We start from the raw sequence: 13,255 nt of genomic DNA, 5'->3' as shown, positions 1-13,255 counted from the left end.
TTTGGAAGATTGAATTTGAAGGCAGAATACAAGGTTAATGGCAGGATTCTTAGCAGTGTAGGAAGGATGTAATTAAATTGGAAAGAGTGCAAAAAAGATTTATGAAGATTTTGCCAGGAACAGAGTTTTAGGGAGAGGTTGGGCCTTTACTCCTTGGTGCATAGCAGACTGAAGGGTGATCTCATAGAAGTATATAAAATCATGAGGGGCAGAGATAGGGTGAGTGGTCATTTTTCCATGGTTGGGGAATCTAAAACTAGAGGACATAATTTAAGGTTAGAGATGAAAGGTTTAATAAGAACCTGAGGGGCAACTTCTTATACACAGTAGGTGGTAGATGTGTGGAACTAGCTGCTGGAGGAAGTGGGTGAGGCAGGTACGTTAGATACATTTATGTACAAGTATGTGGACGTATATGGATGACAGAAGTTTAGAGGGATATGGGCCAAGTGCTGGGAAATGGGATTAGCTTGAATATACATCTTGGTTGGCATGGACGCGTATGGGCTGAAGGGCCTTTTTCTATGCTGTACACCTCTATGACTCTCTGAGTAGGAGAATCTAGGATCCGAGGGCATAGCCTTAGAATAGAGGGATGTTTAAAGGAGATGTGTGGGGCAAGTTTCTTTTTTAGAGACTGGTAGGTGATAGAATGGGCTGCCATGGGTAGTGGTGGAAGCAGATATGATAGTGGCATTTAAGAGGTTGTTGCACATGGATATGCAGGGTATGCAGGGATATGGATCATGTACAGGCAGAGGAGATTTAGCTTAATTCAACATCTGGTTCAGCGCAGACATTGTGGGCTGAAGGGCCCATTCTTGTGCTGTACTGTTCTATGTTTTATCCTCTATGTAAAAAGCATCCCTCCCCCATCTCCTTTAAACTCTTCTCAAACCTATGCCCTCCAATACTTCACATTTCCACCCTGGGAAAAAGACTCTATATACCCTACGCATGCCTCTCACAATTTTATAAACTTCTGTCAGGTCCCTCCTCAGCCTCCGATACTCCAGAGCCTCTCCTTATCGTCTACATCCTGGTGAACGTCTCCTGCCACTTCTCCAAAACCTCCACATCCTTCCTCCAGTGTGGCAACCAGAAAAGCACACAATACAGCTGCAACATGACTTCCAAACTTTTATACTGAGTGCTCTGACTGATGAAAGCAAGCCTGATGTACACTTTCCTTACCACCCTCTCCACTTAGAATATAGAATAGTGCAGCCATTTGGCCCACAATGTTGTGCTGATCTTGATGCCAATTTATACTAAATGTCCTCCCTCCTGCTTATCACCATATCCCTCCATTCCTTTCACATTCATGTGTCTATCTAAAAGCCTCTTAAACTCCATCAAACTGCCTGCTTCCACTAGTACCCCTGATAATCCATTTCAGGCACCTACCACCCTCTGCTTAAAAAAACTTGCCCCTCATATCTTATCTTATCTTTAATTTCCCCCCCTCCAACCATAAAAGCATATCCTCTGGTGTTTGACATTTCTACCCTGGGGAAAAGATTCTGACTCTCTGCCCTATCTATGCCTTTCATAATTTTAAAAACCTCTATCAGGTCTCCAACGCTCTGAGAAGGACAATCCAAGTTTGTTCAACCTGTCATTATAGCTCATACCCTCTAATCCAGGCAGCATCCTGATAAACCTCTTCTGCACACTTTCCACAATCTCCACATCCTTCCTGTAAGGGGGTGACCAGAACTGCACACAATACTCCAAGTATGGTCTGACTAAAGTTTTATACAGCTGCAGCATGACTTCCGTACTCTTATACTCAACACCCCTACTGATGAAAGCAAGCATTCCATATGCCTTCTTTACCACCTAATCCACTTGCACAGACACTTTCAATGAACTATGGACCTGGACCCCAAGATTCCTTTGTACCTCGATGCAATTAAGGGGTCTACCATTAACTGTATACTTTCTGCTTTCATTTGACCTCCCAAAGTGCAACACCTCACACTTGTCCGGATTAAACTCCATCTGCCACTTCTCTGCCCATATCTGTAACTGATCTATATCCTGCTGTATTCTTTGATAGTCCCTTACACTGTCCACAGCTCCACCAACCTTAGTGTCATCTTCAAACTAGCTAATCCACCCATCTACATTTTCATCCAAATCATTGATATATATCACAAACAACAGAGGTCCCAGCACCAATCCTTGCAGAATACCACTCATCACAGACCTCCAGCCAGAGTAAAAGTCTTCCATCCCAGCTCTCTCTTCTATGGGCAAGCCAGTTCCGAATCCAAACTTGCAATTCACCTGGATCCCATGCATCTTTATCTTCTGATTAACCTACCATGAGGGACCTTGTCAAATGCCTTACTAAAGTTCATGTAGATAACTTCATCAAATGCCTTTGTCACCACCTCACAAAACTCAATCAAGTTTATAAGATATGACCTGCCCCGCACAAAGCCATGCTGACTGTCACTAAGCAGGCCATGCCTTTCCAAATGTGCATAAATCCTACTGCTCGGTATCCTCTCCAATAGCTTCCCTATCACTGATGCGAGGCTCACTGGCCTATAATTACCTGGATTATCCCTGTTTCGCTTCTTGAACAATGGCACAACATTTGCCACTCGCCAGTCCTCTGGGACCTTGCTTGTTGCTAGTGAGGACACAAAGATCTTTGTCAAAATCCCAGCAATCTCCTCACTTGCTTTTTTCAATATTGTAGGATCTATGCCATCAGGCCCTGGGGATTTAGCTACCTTAATGCTTTTCAGGAGACCCAGCACTGCCTCCTCCCTAATCTCAAAATGTCCCAGCACATTAGCATGCCCCACTCTTTTTCCAATTTCTTCTCCTCTGTAAATGTTGACACAAAATACTCATTTAGTACCTTAGCTACTTGCTTGTGACTCCAAGCGTAAACCCCCTCCTTTATCTTTGAGTGGACCTACTCTCTCCTTTGTTATCCTCTTTTTCTTAATATAAGTATAAATGCCTTGGGATTATCCTTGACCCTGCTCGCCAAGGACATTTCATGGCCTCTTTTGGCCTTCCTAACCACCTGCTTGAGCACTTTCCTGTTGTCTTTATATTCCACAATGGCCCAGTCTGATTTTAGTTCCCTAAACCTTACATATGCTTTCTTTTTCTTTTTTCCCTTTATCTTACCGTCCTTGTCCTTACCCCTTACCGGAACTCTGATCAGCTGGTCTTTAAACAACTCCCACATGTTGACGTGAACTTGTCCAAAAGCAGCTGCAACCCGTCAACGCCCATTAGCTCCTGTCTTATCCTGTCGTAATCTGCCCTCCCCCAATTTAGTGCCTTCCTGCACAATCCAATTTTATCCTTCCCTATAAATATCTTAAAACATAATGAGTTGTGGTCACTATTCCCAAAATGTTCACCCACTATCAGGTCATCACCTGGCCTGGCTCATTTCCCAAAATTAGGTCCAGTATGTTCTTTCCTCTAGTTGGACTCTCCACATACTGTTTCAAGAACCCCTGTTGGATGCACTGAAGAAATCCCACCCCATCTGAGCTGCCTGTATTAAGGAAGTTCCAATCAATACTGGAGAAGTTAAAGTCCCCCACTATGACAACCCTGTTGTTTCTACACCTTTCCATAATCTATCCACATACTGTATGTGTTCCTCCACCTCTCGGTGGCTACTGGAAGAACTACTGTATAGTATAATCCCATCACCCTTCCCATTTCTGAGCTCCACTCAAATTGCCTCTGTGGATGAGCCCTCTAGTATGTCCTCTCTGTGTACTGCTGTGACATTTTCCCTTATTAGTAGTGCAACCCCTCACCTCTTTTGACCCCCCCCATCACTTCAAAAACAATGAAACCCAGGAATGTTGAGCAGCCAGTCTTGTCCCTCATGCATCCAGGTCTCTGTAATGGGACAACATTGTAATTCCGTGTACTGATCCAGGCTCCAAGTTCATCATCCGTACCCCTAATACTCTTAGCGTTGAAATAAGCACATTTTAGCCCATCAGGCCCACTGTGTTTATTCGCCAGCTCCTTGCTGTCCTTCCTTTCAATCTTACTTGTCATACCATCTTACTTGGCCTCAACCCTACCACCTGTTGCCCTACTGCTGTGGTTCCCATCCCCCTGGCACTTGTGTTACCACTTTTGCGGAGTTATGGATTTGCACCCCAAGTTCCCTCTGTACACTAATGTTCTTAAGGGTCCTGTCATTTACTGTAAACTTTCCTCTTGCATTTGACTTCCCAAAATGCAGCTCCTCACACTTGTTTAGATTAAGCTTCATCTGTCATTTCTTCGCCCAAATTTCCAACTGATCTATATCTGCTGTATCAATTGACAACGTTCTTCTCTTGTTACAATTCTACCAATTTTCATGTCATCTGCAACTTACTAATCAGACCACCTATATTTTCATCCAAATCATTAATCTATATTACAAACATCAGAGAATATTTCTCCTCTGGAGACTTGTGAACTAGGGAAAGTTAATGGGGATGTCTTGGGGATAGTCCATATTACAGTAGAGTAGATACTGGATTTCTTAAAATATAGGAAGGTAGACAAATCTCTGGGATCTGATGAGGTATATCTATGAACGCTGCAGGAGGCTAGAGAAGAAATTGCAGGAGTCCTCACTGAGATATTTGCATTATTGTTAGCCACAGGTGCAGTGCTGGAAGACTGGAGGGTAGCGAATGTTGTTCCTTTATTTAAGAAGGGCTGCAAAGAAAAACCTGGGAACTATGGACCAGTAAGCCTAAAATCTGTGGTAGGTAAGTTACTGGAGAGGATTCTGAGGGATAAGATATAAAAGCGTATGGAAAGACTGGCTTTGATTAGGGGTAGTCAGCACAGCTTTATGTCTTATACTCGATTGACTTTTTTGAAGTGACTGAGAAGGTTGGTGAGGGCAGGGTCTATTTGGACTTCATTAAGGCTAGTGTTTCACATGGTAAGCTTCTCTGGAAGGTTAGATCACATGGAATCAGGGAGAGCTGGCTAACTGGATACACAACTGGCTTGATGGTACGAAGCAGAGGGTGATGGTGGAAGTTGTTTCGTGGACTGAAGATCTGTGACCAGTTGTATGCCTTGGGTTGGTGCTGGGCCCATTGTTGTTTGTCATCCATATCAATGATTTGGATAAGAATGTACAGGCATGGTTAGTAAGTTTATAGATGACACTAAAATAGGTGGGATCATTGACAGTGAAGAAGGTTATCAGAAATTACATGGGGATCTTGATCAGCTGGGTAAGTGGGTCAAGGAATGGTAAATGGAGTTTAATTTGGAAAAGTGTGAGGTGTTGCATTTTGGAAAGTCAAATCCAGTAGGACTTTCACTGTAAACAATTGGGCAGTAGGGGTGTTATAGAACAAAGGGAGCTTGGAGTTCAGTTACGTGGTTTCCTGAAAGTGGAGCCACAGTAAACAGGGTGGTGAAGAAGGCCTTTGGCATGTTGACCTTCATCAATCGGGGCATTAAGTATAGAAGAGAAACAAAGGACTACAGATGCTGGAATCTTGATGAAAAGTACTATGAATCTGGAGGAACTGAGTCCCAAAGAAGGGTCCTGACCTGAAACATTGACTGCCTGATTTTCTCCATAGATGCTGCCTGGCCTGCTGAGTTCTTGGGATATAGAACTTGGGAAGTTATGTCGCAGTTGTATAAGGCTCTGGTGAGGCTGCACTTGGGAGTATTGTGTTCACTTTTGGTCACCTTGCTGTAGGAAAGATGCTATTAAACTAGAAAGAGTGCAGAAAAGATTTACAAGTGTGTTGCCAGGACTTGAGGGATTGAGTTATAGGGAGAGGCTGGACCAGCTAGGACTTTTTTCCTTGGAGCGTAGAGGACTGAGGGATGATCTTATAGACCTGTATAAAATCATGAGGGGCATGGATAGGTTGAATGTTCTCAGTTTTTTCCCCAATGTTGGGGAATGAAGAAGTAGAGGGCATAGGTTTAAGGTGAGTGAGAAAAGATTTAATAGGAACTTGAGGGGCAACTTTTTTTTATACAGAGGGTGCTACATATATGGAATGAGTTGCCAGAGTAAGTGTTTGAGGGAGGTACAATAACTTTTAAAAGATAGTTGAATAGGTACATGAATAGGAAAGTTTTAAAGGGATATGGGCCAAAAGCAGGCAAATGGGACCAGCTTGGATGGGCATCATGGTCGGTATGGACCAGTTGGTCCAAAGGGCCTGTTCTGTGCTGTAGGACTCCATGCCCCAGCACTGATCCTTGCAGAACACCACTGGTCACAGACTTCCAGTCATAAAAATGCCCTTTTACCACTACCCCTTCTCTTCTATGACCAAGGCAATTTTGGATTCAATTCACCAACATTGTGGATCCTATGTGAATTACATAGAACATATAAGACACAGTCTTGGATTTAATCTCTTGCACTGGCCTACCATGAGGGATCTTGTCAAATGTTTTACCAAAGTCCATGTAGACAACATTTATTGCCCTACCCTTATCAATCATCTTCGTCACTTTCTCAAAAAGACATTGAATTTGTGAGACAGGACCTCCCCAACACAAAGCCATGCTGACTATCCATAATAACTCCATGCTTTTTCAAACATGAGAAAATCCTGTTCCTAAGTATCTTCTCCCCTAATTTGGAGACCACTGACAAAAGGCTCACCAGCCTATAATTTCCTGTTTTGCCCTGTTGCCCTTTTTAAACAAAGGAGAAACATTGGCTATTCTCCAGTCTTCTATGAATAAAGAACTTACATAGATCTCTGTCAAGGCCCTAGAAATCTTTTCCCTTGCTTCACTCAGTATCCTGGAATAGATCCCATCAGGTTGTGGGGAATTAGCCACCTTCACGATTTTCAAAACACCCAACACCTTTTCCTTGAGATAGACACCTACTATACTACCAACATACCCCTCCCTAATTTCACCATCATCCATGTCCTTCTTGATGAATACTGATGCAAAGTACTCATTGAGGACCTCACCCTTTGGCTCCACACATAAATTCCCTCCTTTGTCCTTGTGGACCTGCCTTCTCCCTAGCCACCCTCCTGCTCCTAATATACATATAAAATGCCTTGGGATTCTCCTTAATCATACTTGCCAAGGTAATTTCATGGTCCCCTTTAGCCCTCCTAATCTCTTGTTTAATTTCTTCCCTGCTTCCTTTATATTTCTCAAGGGCCTTGCCTGATTTCAACTTCCTAAACCTTACACATACTTCCTTTTCAGATCTGGCATGATCTTATGAAAAGGGTGGAGCAGCTCAAGGGGCCAAAGAGCCAACTCCTATTCCTAATACATTCTGGCCTTGCCAGAATCACTCCAGATATGTAAAAATAATAAAGAAAATGCTCATTGACTGAACATCCACAGTAAAGTTCTTAAGATTCATGAATGAAGAAACTTTTTCTCATCCAGTAATTCCCTTTTGGTCTTGCCTCTGTCAAGAGAAGCAACCTTTCACCACCTACCATGTCAATCCTCCTCAGTACCATGTACTTTTCAATAAGGTTCCCTCATATCTCCTCTCATAATCATCATGGACAGCCACCACCTTTTCCCCAGGGCGGCAATGGCCAATACCAGAGGACATCAGTTTGTCAGAGGAGGAAAGTTTAGGGGACATGTCAGAGGTAGGTTTTTTTACACAGAGAGCAGTGGGTGTCTGTAATGTACTGCTGGGGGTGATAGTACAAAAGACTCTTGGATGGGCACATGGATGTAAGAAAAATGGAGGGTTATGGGCTGTGTAGGAGGGAAGGGCTAGATTGATTGTGGGATAGGTTTATATAGGTTGGCACAACATTGGGCTGAAGAGCCCATACTGTGCTGCACTGTTCTATGTTCTATTTATTGCAGGATCACTCCAAGCATGGCCTCATCAAAGCCCATTTAAGCGCACGAAGCTTTCCTTGCTCTTCTACAACAAGAAAACACAAGAAGATTGTAGCAGGAGTGAGCCATCAAGCCCCTTAAGCCGGCCCCATCTTTCAATCTGGTCATGGCTGATCCATGCTGGCCTCAACTACTCTTTGATGTCAGTTCCCCATAATCTTCAATTCCTTGATCTATTGAATATTTATCCATTTCCAACTTAAATATAACTAATGATCCCCCATCCTCTAAGTGAATGAATTTCTACACACCTCAATTTTAAATGATTGGCCTTTTATTTTGTAGCTATGTCGCCTTATTCATGACTCTCTCTCTTCTTCCATCATCCTTATAGTAAAGGAACCAATGGCTTTTTTTAATAAACTGCTTGCTGTACTTGCTCATTAATCTTTTGTGACTGAGGACTGGTCCATTTTATAGAATTGTACCATTGTATAGAAAAAAAAGAAACTGTGAAATAGAAGTAGAAGTAGCCATTTGGCCCGTCATGCTTGCTTCACCATTCAATGACAACGGCTAACCTTCAACCTCAACGCCACTTTTCTGCACTGATCCCGTATTCCTCAATACCTAAAAGTGACCAAAAACTAAAATCCCATTGATATAGGAACACACTCTGTCCAGGAATCAGGCTAGTGAATCACCCTTACACACTTCCAGTCATGTGTATCTTTTAGCTGAGGAGGAGCAAACTGCATGAAAGTACATGTTCTTTCATCAAAGCACTATTATTTCAGAAAGATGTCTGTAAAACAAATATTCATGTTATTCCTTATTTTCATTCCTTAGAAAACTACACATTCATGCTTCTTTAATCCCATGGATTTCAAATTTGGGAAAGTCCATTATGTGGTCTTTATTAAAGGTCTTTTAAAAATTCAGATACACATCAACCCATTACCCTCAATGATCCTCTGTTACTTCACAGAACTTGATCAGGTTGGCCCAGAATGCCATTTACAGCAAATCTATGCTGACATTTATTATCCCATAACTTTCCCATTAATTTTGCTTCAAATGACTGTAACAAGCTTGCAGCTGTGCAGTTTATCCTTCATCCTTTTTTTAAATATAGTATAACTCCTGCAACCTTTCAGTACTCTGACACCCCTTCAAAATCCAAGGAGAACTGCAAGATTGTGGAGTGAATGTAAACAAGCTAAGACCTTACTTACCTAAGTATTTTAACTCTATCTCATCTGGTCTGAGTCACTTTATTACAGTCAACACAGTCAACAGTTCAAAAATATCTATTATATTTTACTGTTTAATTCTGTCCTTGCTGATTTGTTTGCCACCTCCTCTTTTACTTTAGTGAGGTCAAATGTGAGGTACTGGGACTGCTTGATAGATCAGAGTAAAGGAAGCTTTACTATGCATCAAACCTAAATATTCTTTTATTTTTAAAATATAGAACATAGAGCAGTGTAGGACAGGAACAGGCCCAAGAACTCTGATGCCGCTTTAAACTAACCCCATCTGCCTGCACATGGTCTATATCCTTTCATTTTCTGCCTGTTCCTGTGCCTGTCTAAATGTTTCTTAAACATTGCTACCTTGTCTGCTTCTACCACCTCAGCTGGCAGTGCATTCCAGGCACCTCTTATTTTCTGTGGAAAAAACCTGCCTCACATATCTCCTTTAAACTTTCCCCCTCTCACCTTAAAACTGTGCCCATCTGGTAACGAGACTCTGATTATCTATCCTATCTGTGCTTCTCATAATTTTATATACCTCTATCAGGTTGCCTCCTTCAGCTTCTGATTCTCCAGAGAAAACAATCCAAGATTGTCCAACCCCTCCTAGCTAATACTCTCCAATCCAGGCAACATCCTTCTCACAAGATCACAAGACAAAGGAGCAGAAGCAGGCCATTCGGTCCATCGAGTCTGCTCCATGAGCTAAACTAAAACTATTCCTATCTAGCCCCAATTTCCGACCTTATCCCCATATCCCTTGATACCTTGACTAATTAGATACCTATCAATCTCCTCCTTAAACACCCCAAGTGATTGGGCCTCACAGCTGTACGTGACAAAGAATTCCATAATTTCACTACCCTCTGGCTAAAGAAATATCTCCTCATTTTTGTTTTAAACCTGTACCCTCTAATTCTAAGACTGTGCCCTCTAGTCCTAGACTCACCCACCAAGGGAAACAGCTTGGCCACATCTACTCTGTCCAGTCCTTTCAACATTCTAAAAGTTTCTATGAGGTCCACTCTCATTCTTCTGTACTCCAGTGGGTACAGTCCAAGAGCCGACAAATGCACATCGTATGTAAGCCCTTTCATTCTGTGAATCATCCTCGTAAATCTTCTCTGAACCCTCTCCAACATCAGTACATCCTTCCTAAGAAAAGGGGCCCAAAACTACACACAGTATTCTAAATGAGGCCTCACCAGTGCCCCATAGAGCCTCATCAACACTTCCTTACTTTTATACGTTATACCTCTTGAAATGAATGCCAACATAACATTCGCTTTTTTTTAATCGCCGATCCTACCTGGTGGTTCTGGATCTCTTCTGCACTCTCTCCAAAGCCTCCACATCCTTCCTGTAATGCAGTGACCAGAACTGTGCATAATACTCCAAATGTGGCTTAAGTAAAGTTTTATATAGCCACAACATGACTACCTGACTTTCTGACCAATGAAGCCAAGTATTCCAATACGCCTTCTTTACCACCCTACTTGTGTTGCCACTTTCATGGAGCTATGGACTTGTACCCCAAGATCCCTCAATACATCAATATTCCTTAGGATCCTGCCATTTACTCTATAGTTTCCCCTTTGATTTACCTCCAAAGTGAAATACATAGAACATTACAGCACAGTACAGGCCTTTCCACCCATGATGTTATGCCGACATTTTATCCTGTTCTAAGATCTATCGAACCCTTCCCTCCTACTTTGCCCTCCGTTTTTCTATCATTCATGTGGAAATATCTCACACTTGTCTGGATTAAACTTCATCTGCCATGTCTTTGCCAACATTTCCAGCTGTCATATATCCTGCTGAAGCCTTTGACGACCTTCCTCACTATCCACAACTCCACCAGTTTCTGTATCATCTGCAAACTTACAAATTGGCTCATCTACATTTCTGTCTGAATCATTTATTCCAATCCTTGCAGAACACCACTGGTCACAGGCCTCCAGTCAGAATAACTCCCCTCCACCACCACCCTCTGTCTTCTATAGCCAAGCCAATTTTGAATTCAATCTACCAAGTCTCCATGGATCCCATGTACCTTAATCTTCTGGATCAGCCTACTATGAGTGACCTTGTCGAAAGTTTCACCAAAATCTATGTAGACAACATCCAAGGCCCTGCCCTCGTCAATATTTTCATCACCTCCTCAAAAACTCAGTCACGTTTGTAAAATCTTACCTCCCCTGCACAAAGCCTTGCTGACTTATTCCTAATGTCAATTTTTGTGTGTGACAGGACAGTGTAAAGGGAGCTTCAGAGACACAAAAGACTGCAGATGCTGGAATTTGGAACAAAAAGCAAACTGCTGGAAGAACTCAGTAGGTGTAGTGGCAGTTTCATTCTGTCTCCTGCTGATCCTGCCCTGGGAATGTATGACAGAACAGTATAGCAGGAGCTATACTATATCTACCTGCTCCACATTCTTTCATCTGCCTATCCAACCCGAGATGTGCTGGTTCTTATGTACAGAGCTGGAATTGCCTGCAGAGATGAATATCTAATTGAACTGACCAAATTTCAAGGCCCAAGCTTGCTAGGCAGCATATTTGAGCCCAATGCAGTCCTCAGAAAATATCCACAAACACGCACTCAGGATGATGAGGATGGACAACGATCAGTGCCAGGAACCTAGTTGACTTCAGAGCTATGTGGGGTAAATGTGTGGTACTAGATTAGGTCAGCTAGACATTGCTCACTACCATGCCGAGTTTATGGTGAATCTGCTTCTCTGCAGCATTAAGTTAGAGCAGTATTATTATGCTGCCACAGCACATAGATGATGTAATTCATCAGACGCAAATGACTGCAGCTACTTCACAAACACATTCTACAACACTCGATGTACGGTATCCACTTAACTGATAGCTTTACAAATCAAGGACAGTATTTCAGTCAGAAACCAATATTCTAACGTTAATTTAATGTATTAAAGTGGCTTTAAAACACTGTCCATTTTTATTTTAATATTGGGCCTGAATTCTGATAAGATGATTAATTCAAGCCTTACCGTACATCTTAAAGTGGACTATACCATCTCTCCCTCAATCCCAGGCAGAAATCTGAAAGAATCTAATCTCTCTTGAAATGAACGAAGCAGATGACCTTAGCCCCTATGTGACGACAGCAGTGGTCCTGATGAATACTGAATGACAGACACACACAGACTTTTCATTCAGCACAGCCAGCTTGGGATGAATGAAGGAGGAATCATTGATTCACTGATGATCCTTTCTTCTCTCTGGGGACAAGTATTCAGTCTCAGACCCTGATACAATGCTTCAGCACTAAGTGTGTTACATCAGCATCAGCAGCAAATTGCTAGCAGGCAAACAGCTCATCAGGGCTAGGATAGGGGGTGGGGAATGGTGGATTCTCAGTGCATTTTAAACATACTTTGGAGGGGACGATAAAAGTACAATTCATCAAATCAATGAAAACAACTAATCGACAAACTATTTGCTCACAAGCTAAGCAATAAGAATGTTGCCCATTTCAGCCACTAAATATCAACCACCATTTATCCAAAATGTACTTTGAATACCTGTCATAGCAGCTTTTCGTTAAACGACAGCTCCCTCTACCACCACAATCTTGCTGTCTTATGTGGATACAGGCACAAAACAGGGGAATTAAAAGGCAACATTGGAGGACAGAGCCTACAAAATACTCGTCATTGTTAGATACTTACCATTTCCAATATGGTGGTCAGCAATTCCACAGCAGTCCATTAGGAATGCTCCTGTGTTCACTCGCCAGCATTCCAGTAAATCAGGGCTTGGCTTTCACTTATCAAAACAGAAAGCACTTTGAAGGAGAATGGAGAGGCAAGGCATCATACTGATCTCTCCTGTTGCGTGGAATGCTGCTATTGTCCTGTCAACTGAAAGGAGGTTTCTGGATTCAACAGAGAGCAAGCAGCTCAGCTTTATATTCCAGCCTTCTCCCTCCGCTGTCCTCGCTCTCTTTTCAAGGGCGTTGTGATACCAGTGACACACATAAACCCATTTCCAGTCCTTTCACATTAGCAAAAACAACAGGCTTCAGCACACAGCTTTCAAGTGTAAGATATATCACCACCCTATACTAACACCAACACATAGAAGGAAGAGCAGCAATAACTTTTGTAATTTACTTTTACACCAGGGGCTATTAAC

At 42.4% G+C, this 13,255-nt stretch overlaps 1 protein-coding gene across 5 annotated transcripts in view; it reads right to left on the bottom strand.

Annotated features, from left to right (window-relative positions):
• The window catches only part of LOC127568662 (protein EFR3 homolog B-like), a 177,084-nt gene extending 164,040 nt beyond the window's left edge, over positions 1–13,044 (bottom strand). For 3 of the 5 annotated variants that reach the window (XM_052012660.1, XM_052012661.1, XM_052012662.1), the window contains exon 1: positions 12,790–13,044. In XM_052012660.1, the coding sequence (XP_051868620.1) occupies positions 12,790–12,829 (40 nt within the window). In that variant the 5' untranslated portion in view covers positions 12,830–13,044. Of the gene's footprint in view, positions 1–12,108; positions 12,218–12,642; positions 12,750–12,789 lie in introns of those variants that run through there. The other 2 variants (XM_052012665.1, XM_052012663.1) reach the window with 2 other exon arrangements.
• Positions 13,045–13,255: the final 211 nt, after the last annotated feature.

Source organism: Pristis pectinata, chromosome 3 (genome assembly GCF_009764475.1).
Source record: "Pristis pectinata isolate sPriPec2 chromosome 3, sPriPec2.1.pri, whole genome shotgun sequence".
In the NCBI taxonomy this organism is placed as follows: domain Eukaryota; kingdom Metazoa; phylum Chordata; class Chondrichthyes; order Rhinopristiformes; family Pristidae; genus Pristis; species Pristis pectinata.
This window is presented reverse-complemented; position numbering and strand designations above follow the sequence as displayed.